The sequence below is a fragment of the Mustela putorius genome, unplaced genomic scaffold (assembly GCF_011764305.1).
Source record: "Mustela putorius furo isolate JIRA1106 unplaced genomic scaffold, ASM1176430v1.1 tig00003942_pilon_pilon_pilon, whole genome shotgun sequence".
In the NCBI taxonomy this organism is placed as follows: Eukaryota; Metazoa; Chordata; class Mammalia; order Carnivora; family Mustelidae; genus Mustela; species Mustela putorius.
The window spans coordinates 3,410,169-3,431,920 of record NW_025422087.1 but is presented as its reverse complement, the minus strand read 5'-3'; the positions used below and the strand labels follow the sequence as shown (position 1 = coordinate 3,431,920).

Here is a 21,752-nt window from a genome sequence, read left to right as displayed (position 1 = left end):
CAACTTTAGCATTTAAGAATAGTAAAGTAGGTGTTAACAAGTATGATGACAGACCATTACTTTAGTTAAGATACTCAACATACATAAACACAAATGCTCCTTAAGTTTATTAATGAACATGTTAACTTCTCAAAAAAATCCATCAGGTTAACTGATTTTTTTTAAGCAAAAAAGCTGATTCTAGAATTTATATAGAAAATTAAGCCATTTTAGGAAAACAAATAACAGGCAATGAAATGGAGAAAAGAAAGAACTAGCACCTACCAGATTTTAGAACATTAGTCATTAAAATACTAATGTGAAAGAAGTGCTGCCTTAAAACAGCGCAGAACAGCTAGACTATGCTTTTGGGCTACTGGGTAGTCTTCTGAGGGGAAAGGGTAGAGGAGCTGAATACATACCTCATACCCTATATAAATTCCACATATATAAAAATTTAACATGAAAAAAAGTAAAACCATAAGTACTCTAGAAGAAACCATGAGGTAATTCCTTTAAAATAGTGGGAGTAGAAAAGGCCTTTCTCCATTCTTTGATTCAAAATCCAAAAGCTTAAGAGAAGTCTGATTAAGACTACATATGCATGAAAAAAAACTGAGCAGAGTCAAAAGAAAAATGACAAACTAAAAAGAAAATGATCACAAAGGATAACTCTCTATAGCTTGTATACATCAAAAAGACAGACAATTCAACTGAAAATAAAAATGAACCAAGGATATGGACAGAAAAAGGTAGAGAAATGGATCAAAAACATAAAAATGACAGGCAACATGCTCATAAAAGTTAATACAAAATAAAATTGCACTGAGATTCAATCTCTCATCTAACAGGTTGAAAAAAATCCACAAGCTGAAAAAGTATTGCTGGCAAAAGGCTCTCATGCCTCATACACTGGGAAACCCTTCTGTAACAGTCTACAGTCACACAACCACGGACCTAACAATCACAACTGGGCCTGTATCCACACACATATAAAACTAAGTATGTGTAAGTCAGTCCCTGCAGACTGTTTATACTAGCAAAACACTGAAAACAACTCAAATGTCTATTGATAAGGACTGGAGAAATAAATTATGGTGTATCCACAGAATGGACTATTACATAGCTATATAGATTACAGAAGCAGAGCATTAGGATAAGAGCATGGACTCTGGAACCATACTGTCTGGATTCAAATTCTGGCTCATATACTCACTAATGATTGACCCTGTTAAAAGTATTTAACTTTTTTTTTTTTTTTAAAGATTTTATTTATTTGAGAGAGAATGAGAGTGAGCGAGAGCAGGAACAGGAGAGAGGAACAGAGGGAAAGGGAGAAGGAGACTCCACAGTGAGCAGGGAGTCCAACACGGTACCTGAACCCAGGACTCCAGGATCAAGACCTGAGCTGAAGGCAGATGCTTAACTGACTGAGCCACCCAGGCGCCCAGTTTTTAACCTCTTTATGCCCAAACATCTCTGTTAAGTGGGAATACTAATGGTACCTGCACCACAAGGTGGTTACGAGGAGTAAGGTTAGGTCGTATTTGTAAACTACTGAGAATAGTGCTTGGTATACGCAAAACATACCCAAACAAAAAGATTTCCAAAATACAGTTAGGAGGAAAAAGCAACATACAGAACACTGTGCATGGTCTACAATTTGTATATATTAAAAAGAGGGAGGAGGGAGATTAGAATATATCATTGTAACTCAGAAATCTTTATATAAAATAAAGATTAGTGGGAGAAAGTGGAAAGACTGGGGACATTAAAAGTAGGAGATTTTTTTTTTCACTGCAAACTCTTTTCTGCTTTTCAAAAAAATGGTTCATGGGGCACCTGGGTGGCTCAGTGGGTTAAGCCTCTGCCTTCGGCTCAGGTCATGATCCCAGGGTCCTGGGATCGAGCCCCACATCGGGCTCTCTGCTCTGCAGGGAGCCTGCTTCCTCCTCTCTCTCTGCTTGCCTCTCTGCCTACTTGTGATCTCTGTCAGATAAATAAAGAAAAAATCTTTAAAAAAAAAAAACTGGTTCATATTAATCTATTCAAAAGACTTAATTAATAAAAAGAATTTTCTGAGGACTATCTAGAATTCTATACTCACTCATACTATCAATAAAGTGTAAAAACAGAAAAAGATATTTTCAGACTTAAAAAGACTCAAAAACTCACCTTTCTCAGGAAGTTACAGGAGGATGTACCCTAATAAATCAAAAGAATAAACCAAGGGAAAAGGCAAGAGACAAGGTATCCAACACAAAGGGAGAGACAATGAGAACTCCCAGGATAATAGTGAAGGGAAGCTCTAAAATTTAAGTGTGAGGGACGCCTGGGTGGCTCAGTGGGTTAAGCCGCTGCCTTCGGCTCAGGTCATGATCTCAGGGTCCTGGGATCGAGTCCCGCATCGGGCTCTCTGCTCAGCAGGGAGCCTACTTCCCCGAACTCTGTCTCTGCCTGCCTCTCTGCCTACTTGTGATCTCTTTCTCTGTCAAATAAAATTAAAAAAAAAAAAAAAAAAGATTTAAAATTTAAGTGTGAGCAGCCCAGATAGTAACAGAAGGACAGAGGCTCCAGGGGCAATTTCTCTAAGGGGGAGAAAAAAAAAAGGAGCTGATAGGTTACCTATTTTTGACCATATGGAAAGGTGTTTCATAACTCTGCCAGTGAGTCTGGAATAAACTGGTGGTCAACATTTTTTCATTTGCTTAGTTTTCTATATAAGACAATTAAGAACCCCAGGAAAACAAAAATTTAAAAAAATACAAAAGAAAGAAAATATAGTAATGGTTTACTATATGGTGCAACTATGAACAAATTTACCCTGTTACACTGATGTCAACACTGAATGAAGATTTAACTCAAAATTATGGACTAAGTGGTAGAATGTGCATACTTGTATGTGTTTGGATGTGGGTGTGTTTGGTTAAGGGAAGGGGTATGAAAGACAAACCCTCATCTTCCATAGGGCAAAGTCATTAGCTGAGTTAAATACTGGCGGGGGGGGAAATCAAGAAATAGTACTATAAGCCTATAATTTTTAAATAAATAAATGCCAGAAGAAACAGCCAGAAGTTTTTTTCCCTAATGTCATCTTCTCTTCATTTAGAAAAATTATCATGAAAAATACTAATTGAGTTTTTCTTTTTAACTTCGAAGGAAGGGAAGTGAACATGAATTCTGTGGCCAAAAAACTCCCTCAAGAAATATTTATGTATCATCGGGCGCCTGGGTGGCTCAGTGGGTTAAGAAATATTTATGTATCATCTATCCCTATTAACAGAGGTAGTGTTCCTGTAACATCACTTACACTACATGACAACAGCTATAATACTGTTCCACCTATCCTTGACAGTTACAACTTAGTACAGACATCAACTCTACCTCTTTCTTGAACATATGGTAACTCTAACCTGCAAATGAGGCAGAACTAAATGACAAATAATGTAAGGTGGTGGTGTCATTGATAGGATGGCTATAAATAATGCCCTATAATAGAAGATAGGGGGCATGCAACAATTAGACCTGTCTGAAGTCTCTAATCTGCCTACGGTAAACTGAACTGACCACACTTCAAAAAGGAGACAGGATAGAGGCAGTACTGATTGTCATAAAATGTTCCCTCCTGTATAAACCACAACAGAGAGTTCTAACAGTATCTTTTCTGTATGTGTGTGTGTGGAATACCTAAGAACAACCACATCTAGGCTATAGTTTAAAAAGCAGCATCCTAATTGCTACCACAGCAGGCTTAATGTCACTTCACATGAGAATTTTTCTCTTTTTCCAAATAAAACCAGTAAGATTAAGGAAAACACATTCCTATTAGCACCCCTGATTGAAAATATATTGTTAAATACTGAAAATCCTTACTCCGGCCTCTCATTGATTGTTCCCAATTTTGCTAGAAGCCTAAACAGTCTTCCATTTTGAACCTCCTATAAAACATTTTGAAAAGAAAGAGAGTATTAATATCCCAGCTAACTGAAAATAAAAGCAAAATTTTACAAAACTGGTATCCTATACCAATATTACCTTTAAACAATAAATACTGAATCATAAAATCCCCACCTTTTGGTTATAGTTTGGAATATAATATTTCCATTTCATTCAACAGTAATATTCAAGAAGATCATGCAGCTGGGCATTTTTAAGAACGGTTAAGGTAATGTTTGTACATGAAAAAAAACATCAAGACTATGTCAAGTGACTGTAGCAAAATCATGAAGAGAAAAAAAAATGCCCAGAGAACATAAGAAATCAAAATACTGAACCTTAAGTTTGGACAAATATATCTGCAAATAGTCTTAGCCAATTATGCCCTATACTTAGCACAGAAATTACTATGTTTTCTTTCTCTCTACACATATAGGTGCCAAGTGTGTATATCTCTTTGTAACTAGATCGTTACCTTTGCAAGGTCTTCCTCTATGACATCATTTCTCATTTGAGCAGCATCCAATTGAGTATAAAATCGAGCACCAATCATGGGCATGATGTCATTTACACTTCGCATCCTGTTTTGGTCAGTCAACAAATATCTGGTGAAGATAAAGAAGAATCACTTGAATGCCAAACACGTACTTTAAAAAACAACACAACCCACAAGCACAAAGCTGTCGCTGCTACCATCATATTAGCTTACATAAATTCGAAAACATTTTTTCATGCAAGTCAAGTTCACTTGTAAGACTTAATGATTTCTCGGGTGCCTGGGTGGCTCAGTTGGTTAAGCATCTGCCTTCAGCTCAGGTCATGATCCCGGAGTCCTAGGATCGGGGCCCGAATTGGGCTCTCTGCTCAGTGGGGAGCCTGCTTCCTCCTCTCTGCCTGCCTCTCTGCCTACTTGTGATCTCTGTCTGTCAAATAAATAAATAAAATCTTTTAAAAATAAATAAATAGATAAATAAATAAATAAGACTTAATAATTTCTCTGGAAAATTTTAAGATCCAACAGAAGAAATAAGTCTCTTTTACATCTTTGCTATTATGAAAATGAGAAAGGAAAGTTGAGTAGAGTTACACTTAATCATTTCCATTCTCAAATCCTTTCTTACAATAGTGGGACATGAAAAGACTGTTACAAACTTTCTGGGAGGGGTGAAATAGGGGGTGATTATAGGGAAGAGATTTTTCCATTGCTCTTCAAAATATTTTTTGAAACTGAAACTGGGTCTTCAATTTTGATAAATTAAACAAGGCCCAACTTTTTAGGAAGCTGCCTTCTGCTCTGTAACTTCATCTACCAGTTGTCATGTTATGCACTAACATACATCAGAAGAGACCAATTCAGTTTCACCATTATAACTGAGGCAGAAAAATACATTTTAAAAAGCTACCTGCTAGAATACAAAGTGACCTGTTATTGCCTATCCTGACCAGTGAGCCATTTCCTAACCATTCTCACTAAAGTAGCCTCCCCTTCTCACACTCTCTGCTTATAATTCTATCTTACTTTCTTCATTGGACTTTAGCACTACCTGCAAACACCTTATTTGTTTACATGTTTGTGATCTCCTCCCCATTAAGTGGAAGCTCCAGAAGTTAGGGGATTTTGTTCATCTTGTTCACAGTATCTTCAGTCTGGCACAGAAAAGGCATTCTTTTGTTGAATAAAATACTCATGTGGATAATCTCTATCTTAGCTATTTTTCTGTAATTACTGACATATTTATATCTAACTACTTAAAAAGTTATTACAAGCTTTGTAACTCTGGCAAGTTACTGTACCTCTCCGTGCCGCAGTTTTGTCATCTCTAAAATGGAGCTAATTTATAAGGTTATTGGGAAAATTAATTCATTCACATCAGTTCAAAAGTACCTGATACACAGTCTGTTGCTCTATACAGCTGTTATTAGTATGAAAGTACTGCTTTTTTACTTAATTTTTATTAAGGAAAATTTATAGACAGAATAGTATAATGAATGTCCATGTACCCATCACCCAGTTTCAACAATTATTAACATATGGCTAGTTTGTTTCAATTATATCCTTTACTCCCAATTTTTTAAAAAGGAAATTTGGAGATTACTACTTGAGATTATTTGAAACATCCTAGATGTTGCAAATTAAGGCTAGAAATCACTGCTGTGAAAACATATGAAACAAATATTTTCATTTGAAAGAGCAATCATCTGATTATTAACAGGAACACGGGGCAACTACTGGCTTCTAGGACTCTGTCATGAGCAAAGACATTTACACTAGTGTAACAAAGCACAAGTGGGCATCCCCATCCTCTAACCCTCAATTCTATATCCAGGACTAGTCCAAAAAAGAAACTGAGCCATCCAAGACTACAAAAAAAAAAAAAAAAAAAAATCAGAACGAACAGCTTAAAACTAAGACACTGAAAAGGATCATTGTGCTCCAACCGCTTCTAGAACAGAATGGGGAAAATGTCAAGAGATAGCCTAGCGTCTATTCTCTAGAATAACTTAGAATAAGAATTATGGTTGTCCACCCTCTAGAATTCCCCAATGTTAGATATATCTCAGACAGGTGTGTGTCTGAGTCTTTCTGTGATGACTGTACTCCACAGTGGGTTCCTCCCAAGTCAAATACATTTCAAGCCTATACTCAGGGACTTCTTGACAGTCTGAAGATACTGGAGTAGAAGCAAAGGGACTCTGATGAACATACTTTCTGGAGTGGATGTTTTGGCTACACAGTCTGTAACTGGATCACATCAGAGGTTTATTTATGACAGCATTCAGAGAGATACCGATCACTCTAGAGCAGCACTGTCGAACTGCACTTTCTGAGATTATGGGATGTATTAGCCAGAAGCCACATGTGGCTTTTGAGCTCTTAAAATGTGGCTAGTGCAACTGAAGAATTTATTTTATTTTAAACTTAAAATGTGTATGTAGCTAGTTGAATACCAATGCAACTTTAGAGACCAAATGTTTAAAACATCAATAACTAAATAAATACACTGGTATATGAATTTATTCAAAGAAATATATACTTTGAATAAATAAAGAACAATAAAGAATTTAAAGGTTGTTTAACTGTGTTCTGCCTGATTTTGAATAGTAAGAACTAAAATTACAATCTATTAAAGGTCTTTATGAAAAAGCTGTCTCATCTCATGATCATTACATACACTTAATTGTATTGCAAAACTTACAAAATCAGATTCTTCAGGTCAGAGGAGTAGTTGATTGTCACCAGTTCCATGGCTTTCTGTAAATTCTCTCGCTGAATTCCTGCCAAAGAGTTGCAAGCCAAAGCCAACACAACTTTTCCTAATGATATCAGATCTGCTTGCTGACATGGAAGAATAAATATAACTTTTAATTTTTATTTTATAAGGCACAAATATAGCACACTGCCACTACTGCCGCACCTTTACAAAAAAGCTGCAGAACTCCCAGCACAGGTTTCTCAAATACTGGCGCTCAGAATCACCTGGGAGCTGGTAAGATGAGCCTCTCCACCAGAGATTCTCATTCGGTAGGTCTGGGAGAGCAGGGCCAACATTTTAAAAGCACCCAGACAATTCTGATGAATGTAGCTCCAAGAAACATTACTCTGAGCAATTTACAAGCCAACTATGGAATTGCTGCTTTAAAATTTAAAAAAAATTTTTTTTTTTTAAATTTAGACAGAGCTGACATTCTTATTACAAGAAATTTAAGGCTGGTTACTATATACTCGCTTTACTATGATCATTACAACTTATAGTATGCCCCCTTTTTACTTTCCATTATACCCAAAATACAGTGGGAGTTTGAAGAATTATTTGAAGAAAAGTTATTCCTTTATTCCGAACACAACATAACCATTACCTGATTTCAGAGCAAGTTTTCTAGAACATCGAAAACACTGCAAACCCCAATGACATCCTGTCTGTCTTTGTTTCCAAAATTTTTTCCTTATAACAGTTTTTTGAGAGCTCTGTAGCCACTTGGTATCTATTTAAATATCTCTCTATCTGCCTGCCTGCTTACTTCCCTACCTGTTTATTTTTTAAGATTTACCACTCTGAGGCTTTCCTTCTAAAAGAATTTTCAAAAGACAGCTAGCTGAATTGAGGTAAACTCTCTATTACCTATTACAACTCCAGGAAACAGAATGGTTATCCAAAGTGGCCCTTCTTGGCAGGTAACTATAATAATTATATGCCTAGGAGAATGGAATAGCTCAGCGTTAAATACAATCATTCGAAGTAATTTTGACAGAAAACTGTAGATCTTCAAGATCTGAGACCTGATCTGAATTACTGGATACATTTACTAAATACTGATTTACTATAAAAAGTTTTCAAATCTAACTATACATTAAAATCAACTGAGGAGCTTTAAAAAAAAAAAATCACCCTGTGACCATCCCCTTGACCCAAATTCTGGTGTTACCAGTCTGGAGTAAACTCTAGGTATTAGAATTTTTCAAAGTTTCCACAAGAATTCTGGTATGCAGCCAGGGTTAAGAACCACTGGCTTTGTGAAACATGGAACGTTTATAAATGGTATAGTTGCAAAATAGGTGAATATTTGAAGGAAGTCACTAATGAAACTTAAGCACTATACAGCTACCCTTAACATTTTATGCAACATTTTATAATAAAGTATAAAGAAGAAGTCAAACTCCCATTACTAAAATAACATCAAAAAATCCAAATTCAAAAATTCATCCAAAACCAGCATTGATGAATCTGACACTTTGAACATGAGATCCTATAACCAGTGGAAACATGGATTAAAAAAACTACTCTGATTCTATCAGAAAAAGAGATGCCAAGGATTTACGTCAAAGAAACTTCTCACAACTTCATTCATGGTATAGAGTTAGGAGCCCAGAAAGGCAGGAGGGGAGGTGGCATGGGAAGGAACACTATTACGGTTGCCAACATTTCTGTTCTCCGGAGGGCACTGCTATGAACGAACTCAAAAAGGATTCCCCTCAATCATCCTCAAGGTCAAGTAAAATATTCCAAGTTATATAATGAAACCATAAAAATGTGGGTCAAGAGAAATCAGTACATGAAAATGCTAAATGTAAATTTCTTTGTTTCAATCCCATATCCTCAGCAAACTGAAGGTTGATATTAGTTACCAAGTATCTGAGCAGCATGTACCAATACACAGCCTCCCAACCCTTAAAACAATAGAATTTTCAGTTTGGCTCCACCCTGAATTGATGCTGTAACTAAACCTCCCACCTAGAACACTCCAGTATTTCCTATTAATGAGACAGGATAACAAAGTCCAAGATAGCTGAAAGACTGGATGGGATTTTAAAATAAGAACATCTGATTTTGAATACATCCCACCACCTTTCTAAAGCTGACTCAAGGTGGGAATGCCCACTTTTAGAAATAAGGTATACACATCACATAATCCAGATTAAATTAGAAATGATTTTAACTAAGAGGTTCATGAAGTCCTGTTTAATTAAGAGAGTTCAACATCATAAAAGCTTAGTAACTCTCCTTTCCTTATTTGCCAGCTAAATAGTTTTCCATTTGTTATTTTGCTTCTTACCTCCATCTGGTTTTTCCCCCCATTTGTTGAATTCTGGAGGTTTTCCCCCCACTCATTTTCAGTTTCTTCCTGATTCTTGATTTCTTGATTTTTCTCTGATTCTATCTATGGCTCTACTTATGTCCACTTTACTGAAAGTCAGTCTCTATTCACGTGTCTGAAACAGACTATGAAAAATAGACTACAAGAAACAATGCACTCCTTTCTCATGTACCCTCTTCTCTACAATCACAATCCCCCACTGGGACTATCTTTAATTCTCTCCTTTACCTTACCATAAGCTATATGAAAAATCTTCCACACAAACATCACCCACCCCCAAAAAATAAAGGGGGGAAAAAAAAGAAAAACCGAGATATCCTTTACTGCTGGAAAATAAAGGGAAGGTGATGACTGGTTGAAAGCAGCCTGAGTTTATGAATCATGACCAATCAATTGTCCCAAATGCTTACTTAAGAGTTGTTTGTTTGAAATTCTAGAGTTACTTTTTCTTAAAAAGAGTTGTTTTTCAAGGTAACTACACAACCACTAACATAACTGAAATAATGTATATTTACAAAGAAAAAAGGGAAGATAATACTGCTATGATACTCACAGAAAACCAAAATCAAAGTAGTCTTATACCAGTAATTTTTTTTTTTTTTTAAAGAACTCTATTCAAGAATAAAGAAGAATGAGAGCCTTAAGGCTATACTTGTAAAAAAACAAAACTATAAGGGGTTTCATTTTTTAGTGAGGACCTGGGGTTTCCAGATACTTGCAATAAAGTTAGGTGGCAATGGTTCTAAATAATGTCTAATTTCTCCTCAAAAATTCAATATTATTTTCCTGGATACATGAAAAATCACTAGTATTTCAATCAATAATCAGTCACTTCTAGAAGCAAAGGGATTAGGAAGAAAAATCTCCAGAGCTTGTTAGTTAAGCACCAGGTATAAGAAGCTAAGAAGGAAAGTCACTAAGAACCACCACCCTTGATAAGAAAGAGTGAGCAAATCCCCTTTGGCAGAAGAAAGCTGCTGGGGGGAAAGAGTAGTCAAATTCTTCTGTGTGGTGCCCACTAGATGGTGCTACCAACCAGGACAGCTTGGCTGCTGCTGAGTTTGGCTGGGCAGGAGCAGAGGGGAAGGAAGATGTGAAAAGTCTGCATACAACTCAAAGTGATGAGTGGCTCTAAATCTTGGGGACTGTACTGTCCCTGGTTCTACAGTAAAAGAAGAGGTTTACACATGAACTGGATTACTAGGCACTACTTAGACTCTACTAGTTCTCATCTTTTTTCTTTTTGTTCAAAAATTTTGGCTTATAATATAAAGCAAACTAAAATCTTTTTTTTAAGGATTTAAACAAAACAAGTCAAAATGAGAAGGCAGAGAAAAGGTAAAGTGTTTTTTTCCTTCCTTGTTTCTCCATGTAATTAAGAGATTCTGCCTTATATCAAACTTCTATCAGTTAATAAATGTTCAGAAACACCAAAAATTTCCCACACAAAAATTAACATGGTCTTAAAACAGCACCTGCATATCCTCTAAAAAATGTGAAGTACTGCAATGATGAATGATATGAAATAATTACTTTACAGAGCCGTGTTACTTGCACAGAGTAATCAAGGCAAAAGCAACACACTTAATGCTCCCTGCAGAGACAGGGTCTTATTCTCCTAGGCCTCGTATGAATCAAGTATGAAATAAACAGCAAAAAACATCAAAGGGGCCTAGATTTACACTATTATTATGACTAGCCTAGAATCAAATTCTGATTATATACAAGGAGTATGCAAAAGAAAATATTTTAAAAATGGCAATACAATAATATTCCTTCAAAAATATTTCTAAAATTTTTGGATTGGTAGGGGGACAGTATCTAAAAGTAAAAATAGCAGCTATAATTTTAACACGTTAAAGAATTGAAAAAATGAAAATGTCAATTAATATTATTTATTCAACTAATTAATCTGTTTTAATCTATGCTGAGGAAAAATTTCCTCATCACATAAATACATTTTCATTTGAACAGTTAGTCTTTGACACTGTCATTAACTTTCTATATTCCCACTTGTAAGGGCTCTACACTACATTCTTAACAGTGATTAAGAAATAAATGTTCACAGTTGGCACAGAGACACCCCCAGAATAAATTGAAATATAGATTTAACACCCCAGAAACACTTTAAAAATAAATAAAATCTGTCTTAAAAGAAAATCAAGCCTTAAGTTATTAAGGAAGTACCCATGTTCATTCTTACTCACCTGGTATTGAGCCATTAATGCCAATGGATTATTATTCTGACTGTTATCAAATGTTAAAACATCAAAAACTCCAACACAATTTACTCGCAACCTTTAAAGACCAGAGAATTTTTAAAAAATTATTAAAATGAAAAATTTTTTTAACACTTCCTATATTATTAGGAAGGATCTCAGAATATTATCTAGTCTAGCCTCCCCATGTAACCTCTATCAAACACCACTTTAGAGATGAGTTGGAAATTAAGGCTCAAAAATACTAATGACAGGCCTATAATGTTATAGAAGCCAGAAATGAATAAAGTCAGGACTACAACTCTCTGACTACCAGGCCAGTGGTTGTTTCACCACACCAAGCTGCTTCTTTATTAGTTATTCACGAAAGAGAACTAATTAGATTTCTCACATTTATATATTAGGTACTAATAGACTAATTAGATTTCTCACATTTATATATTAGGTACCACTCAATGTATTAGTCATTCAATTTTACATGTATTAATCATTCAATCCTTTCAATAATCTTCTGAGAGAGGTACCTTATAAATGTGGAACAGATAATAGTAGTACCTGTCTTACAAAGTTGTTGCATACACAGAAGTTACAGAACTTGCTCAGGATCATATATATAGCAACTAACAGACTTAGAATATGATGAACCCAAATAACCAGGTACCAAATCTTGAGCTCTTTATGCTATGCTGTTTGAGATAACTCTCAAAATTAGAGTAATTCAAATAAAAGTGGTGAAGTCAAGGGCTGTTACTTGATTTTGTGTCAGTGATTCTCAAAGCAGGGGACCCAGTGAACAGCAATAGCATCACCTAAGAACTTGCTGAAAATGTAAATTGTCAGGCCTACTGAAGGAGAACTCTGGGGTAGAACCCAATAGAGTGTGCTTATTAATGAGCTCTCCAGGTAATTCTGTTTCATGCTACAATCTGAGAACCACAGTTATACACAGAAAAGGTATATTGATATTATGTCTATATCCCCCCAACCCTAACTATATATACTTTCCAAACCCTTACAAGATTCTTGGTTAATAACCAGGCATTTTATTAAGAATTCAACATTTCTTTTTTAAACTCAAAGTCACAGCAGCTGTTCTGGATGGAATACATGAAAAGGTAAAATTAAATCAGTTTACTAAGCTGTCATAGGTTAGACATGCAATAAAGAAACCAAAACTCAAAATGCTAGTACCTTGTTTTGCCAGTTATTAGAATCTTTGTTGGGTCCATAACTCGACATGCCAAACCTGCTGTGTGAATGGTACGCAATGCAGAACTCAGTTGGACGATATATGCCCAAATAAGAGACTCTGGCAATAATCCTGCATGCTGTCTGGGCAATGGTCCATCATGCTGACCTACAAAACAAAAATGACACCTTTTAAATTACCAACTGAAATACTAAAACATCAAACCAAAATTAATTAAAAAAATTCATGTATCATGGCACAATTTGTCTATTTATTTCAAAAATTTTATTTATTTATTTGAGAGAGAGAGTGCGCATACAGAAGGAGAGTAAAGGGAGAAGAAGGCTTCCCACTGAGCAGAGAGCTCTATGTGGGACTAGATCCCAGGTTCCCGGGATCACAACCTGAGCCGAAGGCAGACACTTAACCAACTGAGCCTCTCAGGCGTCCCATAACTTGTCAGTTTATACATACCTACATACACACATGTATGTATGTATATATTAATATATACATATAAACTTATATGTTTATTAATATATATTAATACGTATCATATATTAAAATATATCAGAATATAAATATAAGTTTATATTTTGTTTATATATAAATTTTAGTTTATTAGTAAAAAATTAAGAGACAAACTCCAATTTCCTATTTACAAGATCATACCTTTATACTGTTAGCAGCAGAGCTCTCACTGAAGTTCTCTTTTCTGTGATTGTTGTAATTGCCGAATAAACAAAATTATTTAAAGAATTTATATTTATTTAGTTGTGAACCAAATAAATGTAAATTCTGAATAAAAACAGGATGGTGAAGATTATTATTTTACTTAAAATAATCTTAGCCTCTATTACTGTTCAGGTAGGTGAACAATTTCATTCTGTGGCTTGAAAGAAAAATGAGTCTCTACCATCATTTATGCTGAATATTTTCTTATTCCCCATAAAATTCCCAGTCTCGTTTCTTACAGCCATGTCAGTTAGGCAGGATGGTATCCAACTCATAAAAATAAAAATGTAAAACACTGAGTATTACCATCTAATATCATATCTAATAATTAAACAAAAATAATCCAATCTATCATGAGAGGAAAATTCTGAGTCTATCTTTTTTTTTGAGAGAGATAGAGAACAGATACACGAACAGGGGTGGGAGGGAGCTGGGAGCGGGGAGGGGAAAAGGGAGAGGAGGAGAGAGTGTAGCTTAAGCAGGTTCCATGCCCAGCACAGAGCCCGATGTAGGGCTTGATCTCACGACTCTGAGATCATAACTTGAGCCCAAATCGAGAATTGGGTGCTTAACTGACTGAGTGGCCCAGATGCCCCTCATCTCTTGTTTAAGTGCTTCTTGAGGGTGCCTGGCTGGCTTAGTCCATTAAGCGACTGCCTTCAGCTCACATCATGATCCTAGAGTTCCAGGATCGAGTCCCTATCGGGCTCCCCTGCTTCTCCCTCTGCCCTACCCCCGCCTTTCACATTCTCCCTCTCTCAAATAAATAAAATCTTAAAAAAGAAAAAAAATGCTTCTTAATACTATTTCCTGGGTCACTGTTAACCCTTAAATCAGTGGAAAAGGAGTCACAGAAATTTAATAAAGATTTTTTAATTATTTCAGGGAATACGACCTTATAAATTCAAGTGTTCTTATGACTGTGAACAAATTTTTTGTGAATTAGGTATAAGAGCAACACAGTTAAATGTTAATTGCAGAGGTAATAAAGAGCAAATCTGTGGACTGGGATAACATTTCCAAGAAAAATACGAAATTAAAAAACTGCTTTCCCTCAATTTCAACAGGTTGAAGATAACACATTCTGGAAAACAGTGTTAAATAACTCAAAAAGTGGCTCTAGTAACAAGTGCCAAGACATCATCAAAGACGACTATGAAGACTTTAGATCAAACTATTTAATAAACATGGTAATAAGAAAAAAGTATTTATAGCAAACACAGTGCTTGCTTACTCTGTGGCAGACTCTGTCTTAACCTTTATTATTGTCAAAAGCAGCAGAGCCTCCTGGTGCCATTTTAAACCTCTCATCACAACTCCTATAGTCCAGTATGACATGATTATTATTCCCATTTTCTAAACTAGTATATTTCTTATATGTAATCTTTTAATTTGTACCAAGTTAAATAATATAAGAAAACGTTAAGGACTTCCATCTATGTCTCTCCAAAAGTTTATACACACACTTTTTTCTTCCTTTAATATTCACAACAGGAAAACTGACAATTGTCTCGTATGAGAAGTTCCTACAAATCAAAGTATATATAGTATGTCCAAGGAAATCTACTACTCAAACATTATTTTCAAATATCAGAAAAAGGAATGACTCCTTTGAAAATGTAAACATAATACATCAAATAATCAATCAACACCAAAAATAAAGATTAAAACACTAACTAGAAAGGAGTGCTATCATCAGTGGTTCTCAACAGGGGTCAATTCAGCTCCTTAGGTCACACTTGGCAATGTATGGAGATATTTTTGGTGTCGCTACTGGAGAAGGGGCTTGCTATTGGCATCTAGAGGGTAGAGGCCAGGGCTGCTGCTTAACATCCTGGAATGGACAGACAGCCCCCACAAAATCATTATCTAGCCCTAAATGTCAACAGTGCTGAGGTTGAGAAACCCAGCTATAAATTAAAGCCAACAGTCATCTCACAGGTGTTACTACAAAAATAAACTTGAACAACTACAGCTATATTCATCTATAGGAAAAGTTATACCACATCTCCTTCAACAAAATTATGTATGTGTCTACAGATGACAAGGCAAAAGGAAAAAAAAATGACCACACCATATGACCAGATTTTTAACGTGAAAACAGCCATGTAACCACAGCTTTCTTCTTCCAACTGTCAGAAAGCAAAGTTACAAGTAAACAGAAGTAATATATTTTTATCCATAATTCAGAGTCTTTAAGGAGTCACAATTCAAAAGATAGTATAACGTGGATTCACATCTTTCTTTCTCCTTAGTTTTTCTCAGTATGTACTCAAGAAAATTTTAAAGAGATTAAAAGCCACAGTAAAAAATGCAATGGTTTGTCAACTTCAATAATAAACATTTTTTTAAAAGAATTCAATGCTTCTTTTCCTGTCACTAAACAAGAGAATGATACATACATTTTCCTCTCCAAATAGAAGTTAATTAACAGACATCTCAAAATGGACCTACTTTTACTCTGAAGTTATTTTACCCTTTAATAAACATCTATTGGAACATAGCTACAATATTTTGGTTCTTTGAACTACGAATACTGGAAAGGGGCAAAAAAAAAGAATATATTCCTGCTTAAGTAAATGCTACCTGAGAATTTATTTCAAAGACTAATTCCTTAAGTAACATGAAGTCCTACCTTTAAAAAAAGGCATCTTTTTAGGAAAATCATTTCATAAATGCTATATAGTCACACTGGACTATGAGTCATTAAATTATATTCAGAGAATATAAAACTTAGGGGAAAATGGGGATTTTGGGGGTGGGGTGGGTTAAGCCTGGTAGTGGGTATTATGGAGGGCACGTATTGCTTGGAGCACTGGGTATGGTGCATAAACAATGAATTTTGGAACACAAGAAAAATTAAATTTTAAAAAAAGAAAATATAAACGATTAAAAAAATAAAATACTTAAAATAAATGAAAGATGCAATGACACAAAATGATAAAAGGAAAAGGAAATGATATGAAAGGAGACCAAAAAAACTAACCAAAGCAAAAAACCAAGACTGGAAAGAAATATACAAAGAGATGATAATGGCTGTGCTTTGGGCAGTGAAGCTACAGGCATCATTTTTCAAACAGTCTTTCTTCAGAAAGCACTGTATTTAAAAAAAAAAAATGTTTAAAAGGAAAAAACTTCTATCATATTCTTGGTTATTCAGTCTTCAAATACCTCCATGAATCTTTCACACCCTGTCTTCATCTCAGTCTATACACACACTACCCTATTTTCCAGCTGGTTACAGATTGACTTCAATTCTTTAAGACATTTCTTTTTAAAATGCATTGATTACAGGGACAAATTTACATGCATTTAAAAATACAAAACTACTCTTTCACAGAGCAAAAGCATTTGTCAAAACATAGTGCGCTTGCATCTTTTTCTTACCCCACTTTCTCTTTGTGAAATAGGCATCAGCATTAGGGTCATTAAAGTGTCTGCTCATCATAGTCTCTCCTCCAGCATGGAAATCATATGCAAACACAAGAGCTTAAAATAAAACACAAACACTCATTACTGCAATCTGACTTCAAATAATGAAGCCCATAAGCAGAAAGACAAGTACAAATTACTCACAAGGCTCTGCAAATGCTTTAGTGGTAAATACTTCACGCAAGGTTACAATATTTGAATGCTGAATTTTTTTCCACATATCGACCAACACCATGCACTTTGTGTTGACAAGACGAAAACCTGGAAAAGAAAATCTTTTCGACTCAACTGTAAGTGACATCTCCCCTTTATTCCATCAGAAATGTGAAGAATAAGCCATGTTATGTATCATTTGTGAGCTATTAATTTCCAAATGAAATACATTTATTTATTATCCTTTAAACCTGCATATTAAGTAAATAAATATATGCAGGAATATTTCAATAATCTTAGCCTCAATAACATGCTTCAAAAAGAGGATAATTTATCTTCCTTACCATGTATCCTCCGAAGGCAATATGGCAGATCATCTTTGCTATTAACAGCTTTGTAGCAAGATGTAATGTATCCAAAATTACTTGATTTCTGTATCCGGTTGGGTGGTGGCAGTGGTTCTAGAGGGAAGAGGCTATGGTAGCTGTCAACTTCTGTAGGGACTGCTAGAGTAATTCACAGGAAGACAACTTTAATTTCCTGATATTCATCAATCTTTCAGAGAAATAAAGAAACCCAATCTACCATAAACCACTGGTATCAAAACATACTTTTGAATTCTGGAAGTGTCAACATTTGTAACAATTCTATAAACCAAACTGGTCTCACTATCAATAAAAATAGGCATTATAAAACAACAAAAGAACAACCAGATTTCATACATCGAAAACATTTCTTATCTCTAATAGCACAAAACTACTCTTTGTTTCTCAGCTATTAGAAACAATTTATTTTCTCACTTAGAGATGTTAAACATTTATTGATTCTGATGTTGAATAAAAATCAAGACAGATTTTGCGTCTATAAAGTTTACACAAAATATACTTAGTGGTGTTAAGCATATGCATTCTTGTTTTTTAAGGCATAAAGAAATTCAGAACAAGTAACATTAAGTTAGAGCATATGTGTGACATGTCTGTGTATGTATGTGTAAATATGGCAATCTATCAAAACGTTCAACCATAGGGTAGAATAGCACAATTTTAATTCCTAGCAAAATGTAAAAGAAAAAAATTGAAAACAACTTTACCTTATGCTTTCAGTGTTCCTCAAAGTAAGAAAAATTATGTTTAAGAATAACCAGGATATATGAGATAGAGCATCATTAATTCTCTTTTACCTTAGTTTTATAGGTAATTTTCCATCAGATAGAACTTTATGGTTCTAGTACAAATAATCCCCACGCAGCCTTTTATGTGCTGAATTTTTGCTCAGGCAAAGAAAAATTGCTCATATTCTTCATATCCTTTTGAATACTAGCAGAGGCTGAGGAAAAACAGCCTGGCTGTGTCCATATAATCTCAACACTGTCCATATAACCTCAACACAGAGGGTGAAGAAAATTAGTGTTGTGACCATCTCAATTCTTGACTTGTCCCCTCAGGCAGTTTCCAACTTTAAATCTCCCAAAGAGCAAATTTCTAGGGACCATTGGATTGCAAAAAAGTGGGGGGCAACATTCACTCAAAGATCTTATATCATTGCCATCCATACTCAACAGTGAGCGGTTATATCCATTTTGAGAAATCTCCATAATTATCAATTTACAAACTTTGTAAAACATTTCTGCATTTTTACATGTGTGTGACTTGAGTAGTGTTATCAATGTTTTTGTAAATATTTACTATGTTTTTCTATTTCACTTAATTCTAAAAATTTTTTACTTTAATAAAATGTTCTAAACATAAAAAAAAAAAAAAAAGAATAACCAGGATAATGTATTGGAATTTGCTCATGATACTTTAGTTAGGCATTAAAAAAAACTATTTATTTTGAATCCCAATTTGTTGTTTCTTTTTTTTTTTTTTAAAGATTTTATTTATTTATCAGAGGGGGGGGGAGCGAGCACAGGCAGACAGAATGGCAGGCAGAGGCAGAGGGAAAAGCAGGCTCCCTGCTGAGCAAGGAGCCCGATGCGGGACTTGATCCCAAGACGCTGGGATCATGACCTGAGCCGAAGGCAGCTGCTCAACCAACTGAGCCACCCAGGCGTCCCCAATTTGTTGTTTCTTATAAAGACTAAATGTATTCAGTGACTGGTTTCTCTACAGAGTATAGGCAATTTGTTTTCTGTTACTGGTTTTACAATCCAAAACGACAAGAGTTTTTTAATGCTTCACATACAATCAAATTACATTTTCCAACCAGACAGCTTCCATTCTGTTAAATATCTTGAATGGCTCAGGAATGTTCAAGATATTTCAAATGAAAAGCAAGCTAGTGAACATGCAGAATATGCACAGAAAATCATCTAAGGAATACTGCAAAAACGTTAACAATTGTAACCTCTGAGTGGGAGGATTTTTATTCTCTTTTTTTTTTTTTTTAAAGATTTTATTTATTTATTCGACAGACAGAGATCACAAGTAGGCAGAGAGGCAGGCAGAGAGAGAGAGGAGGAAGCAGGCTCCCTTGCTGAGCGGAGAGCCCAATGCGATGCGGGGCTCCATCCCAGGACCCTGAGATCATGACCTGAGCCGAAGGCAGTGGCTTTAACCCACTGAGCCACCCAGGCGCCCCTTCTCTTCTTTACACTAGTTCACACTTGCCAAATTTGTTACAATAAATATGTTTAACACTATTTATATTTTTTATTTTTATATTTCACTAGAGAAAGAGAACAGGTACAAGCAAGCGGGAAGGGGGGGCGGGCAGAGGGAGAGGGACAGAATCTTAAGAGCACTCCACAATGAATGCAGAACCCAACGTGGGTCTTCATCTCACAACCCTGAAATCATGACCTGAGACAAAGCAAAAGTCAGACACTTAGCCAGCTAAGCCACCCAGGCAACCCTGTTTAACACTATTTTTAAAACACAGCAGTAAATCTTTTTAAAAACAAAACCAAAAAAACCAAACTAGATGAAAACCACCAATAATTTTTTACTTATGACTTAAGAAATACATATAAAACCCTATGAAAAAAACTGTCATTCCAGAAGACAGGTTCAAAATGACCTCTCTTGCCTTTACTAAATTCTTACATTCACTAACTCTTAGTTTTTGAAACCAAAGGGGACAGAACTCTCTATTTCGTAAGTAAGGAAAATAAGGATCACATGTCTAGACAGGGAGTTGAGATGCAAACTCTGGACTCTGATTTTTTATAGTCCTGTGCTCTTAACCCCCAGCCAGTATTTTGGCCATAGTGCAAAACAAACACTGATTCAATCTAACTTTCAAAACAAGGTCAAGTAGCATGTTCTTCTGAAATAAAGCAGTACAAGGAAGGTATATACAAACAAGGGAATGTAGCTGTAATTTCTGCCCATTTATTATTTTAATAATCAGTGTAATTTCCACATACAGATGATGAATAAAATTTTGTTTTCTGGATATTTCATGAGGAGCACCTAATAAGAGGAAGTCATTAATTTCAAAATAGTAAAAATGTAATAAGTGCCTACTATGTATTGGTGAACCCGTATTAATGAAATACAGGTTATCGAGACACTTAGAAAAGAACGACAGAGATTTACAGAAAACATAATACAGTAAAAGGAAAATAGATATGAAACTAGTACAACTCACTATGGCACTGGTCCTTACATTTTAGCACCCCTCAGAATCATAGAGAGAATTAATTCAGTTTGTTGGGCCTCATGCCCAGTGTTTATTTAGTAGATCTTAAGTAGGGCCTAAGAATTTGCCATTCTAACAGGTTTCCGTGATACAGAAAAGATGCTGCTGGGTCAAAGACCAGAGTTTGAGAACCACTACACATGGAAACAGAAGGGAGAAGGGAGCCATTCCCAAGGATACTGAAAGATATAACAGAAGATTTGGTACATATACTACATATACTACAAACTGAAGGATGAGACTGCTTTCAGTGAGCTAAAATGACCTAAGAAGAGTGCTTTGCTTTATGGCGAAGGAGTGAAGAGAACCACCACCACCAAGGCTTGAATGTGTACACTGTGTTCAGGAACTGCAAAATCTCATGTGGTGGGAGAATACGGTACACCACGGAGGAGGAGCCAAGTAGAGAAAAAACTGACAAGAGTTATGTTGGGACTGGATCAGAGGGAACTGTAAGTGCTATACTAAGGACCTGAAACTCACTATGCCAAGCAGTGGCACTCATAGCATCAGCGGGACAAAGAGTGAGTGAGGGACACAATCAACTAAAAATCTTACACTCTTAACTCCTTTATTCCTATTTGTACTTTCAAACAAGGCATGTTGAATTCTCTACACTGCAGGAAAAACAAACAAACAAACAAAACTATGGATCAGTAGAATACTAGGCCCTATGCAAAGGATATCCTTCCAGTGTCTAATTCTGATGCTATGGAGATATTTTATACCCAATCTGCATGTAGCTAATTGCTAGCAATGCAAAAATAACTCCTATCCTCCTCTATGAAAAAGCCAGTGTGCACATTCATTTTAATATTCCTGCTCTATAATAGGTCTTATAAAAGGCTCATGACTTAAATATAATCTTCAAA

At 35.4% G+C, this 21,752-nt stretch overlaps 1 protein-coding gene across 6 annotated transcripts in view; it reads right to left on the bottom strand.

The window, feature by feature from the left end:
* PAN3 (poly(A) specific ribonuclease subunit PAN3) overlaps positions 1 to 21,752 on the bottom strand; it is a 137,546-nt gene that overhangs the window by 8,755 nt on the left and 107,039 nt on the right. For 5 of the 6 annotated variants that reach the window (XM_013046997.2, XM_045069625.1, XM_045069627.1 and 2 more), the window contains 8 exons: positions 17,583 to 17,744; positions 17,230 to 17,346; positions 17,041 to 17,142; positions 12,921 to 13,086; positions 11,718 to 11,808; positions 7,113 to 7,252; positions 4,391 to 4,520; positions 3,853 to 3,917 (listed from right to left, as the gene is read on the bottom strand). In XM_013046997.2, coding sequence (XP_012902451.1) covers positions 3,853 to 3,917; positions 4,391 to 4,520; positions 7,113 to 7,252; positions 11,718 to 11,808; positions 12,921 to 13,086; positions 17,041 to 17,142; positions 17,230 to 17,346; positions 17,583 to 17,744 — 973 coding nt within the window. The remainder of the gene's footprint in view (positions 1 to 3,852; positions 3,918 to 4,390; positions 4,521 to 7,112; positions 7,253 to 11,717; positions 11,809 to 12,920; positions 13,087 to 17,040; positions 17,143 to 17,229; positions 17,347 to 17,582; positions 17,745 to 21,752) is intronic. The other variant, XM_045069626.1, reaches the window with a different exon arrangement.